This window comes from Loa loa (assembly GCF_000183805.2).
Source record: "Loa loa unplaced genomic scaffold supercont3.1738, whole genome shotgun sequence".
Taxonomy (NCBI): domain Eukaryota; kingdom Metazoa; phylum Nematoda; class Chromadorea; order Rhabditida; family Onchocercidae; genus Loa; species Loa loa.
The window spans coordinates 1-1419 of record NW_018109917.1 but is presented as its reverse complement, the minus strand read 5'-3'; the positions used below and the strand labels follow the sequence as shown (position 1 = coordinate 1419).

The following is a 1419-nucleotide window of genomic DNA, read 5'->3' as shown; positions in this document are numbered from 1 at the left end:
TGAACAGGGATATCGGATGCAAATGCCGTTTTCTTCATTGAAACCTACCGTGGCCCTTTGACCCTTATGCTAAAAAAGATTGCGAATGGAAATGGTGTGACAGGGCATTGATTATTTGGAAGGACTCAAAGAGTTTCATATAGAGTTGTCGCGCTGATTCTCATGTAATGATCATTTTGAGAAACTTGGAGGACATTTTAAACGTTGCAAGATCCACCTCAGTCCTTTTCTGCTTACTGTGTCAAATGCCTTGGTGAAGTCAGTGAATGTCACATAGAGTCCTTTATTCTGTTCTCTACATTTCTCTTGCAGTTATCTAAAAATAGTAGTTCTGTGATAGCAGGTATTAATCTGTTCAAAAGCATTCTTGCAGGGATTTGTCCAGCAACATTTTTTACGTGATGTGCTGAATTCCTGAGCCTTGGATTACAGAATTGGCATTAAAGAAAATTTGGAAAAAATTTTCAGATTATCGATTCAGGATGGAGATTGTATCTGTGACAAACGTTTCATCATTTGCGCTGAGTAGGGGGACTTTGAACCTAGTGCGTGGGTTTATACATTGGTTTCAGAGAATCCTCTGTGATCACCCGAATCTGCGCATAACTGAATCTCAAATCTCCCCTGCCAGGTTGATTCACCATTTGTTCTCGGCATCTCGAAATTTCCATTGGAACTTACTGCCTGCGGGACGGATGGCTGCTTTTCTTATATGGCAAGATGGCTAAGCAATGTATGCTTCTGAGCAGTTCTCTTCTTTGTCAGTAGTTTCTGAATCTCTTGACTGTTTCCACCAAACCAGTCTTTGTTTTTCTTGGATGAGAACCCTGAGGATTCTTCAGAGGACTGCAGGATACTATTTGTAATACGTTGACAAAGCGTTTCAGGTGAGGGAACAATAGGATGATCTTCTTGAAAGTTTACCGGAAAGCCGTCTTTCAGTAGCTTTTTGTTGACTTTCAGTCTCTTCCTTGGAATGCCACTCCTCTTAGAATTGGGCTTTAAGTAAAGGTTAAGCTTACATTGCACAAGGTGATGGTATATTTGACATTCTGCACCACGCATTACTCGAGTATGAGGAAATCGCGTACACTTCTCTGGCGCACTAAGACGCAATCAATGAGGTGCGAGAAACAATGCGATCAGAATGATCTGTCGACAAATTTTCAAGTTTTGAGGCGCTAAAGTTTTAATTATGAGACGAATCCTTGGAAGGTGACTTTCGGTTTTGAGTTTACTTGACAATAGATTGTAGCTGACACCATATTCTTTAAGGCTGCCTTTTTCATGAAGACGTACTTCACTGAGAGCAGCAGTGTTGCTGTTAAGTCGTAACACTTTATAGTGAATTAAAGCAGAATGACACTCAGGACATCCACTATCCACAGTATCATATATGGTTTGGATGTTCTAGTATGC

At 40.6% G+C, this 1419-nt stretch overlaps 1 protein-coding gene across 1 annotated transcript; it reads right to left on the bottom strand.

The window, feature by feature from the left end:
• Positions 1-826: 826 nt before the first annotated feature.
• LOAG_15277 (hypothetical protein) lies at positions 827-1065 on the bottom strand (the record flags this gene model as incomplete). The annotated part of the gene is made up of 1 exon (XM_003150768.2): positions 827-1065. A coding segment is annotated over one exon (237 nt), but the record flags the coding sequence as incomplete, so codon positions are not given.
• Between the last annotated feature and the right edge of the window lie 354 nt (positions 1066-1419).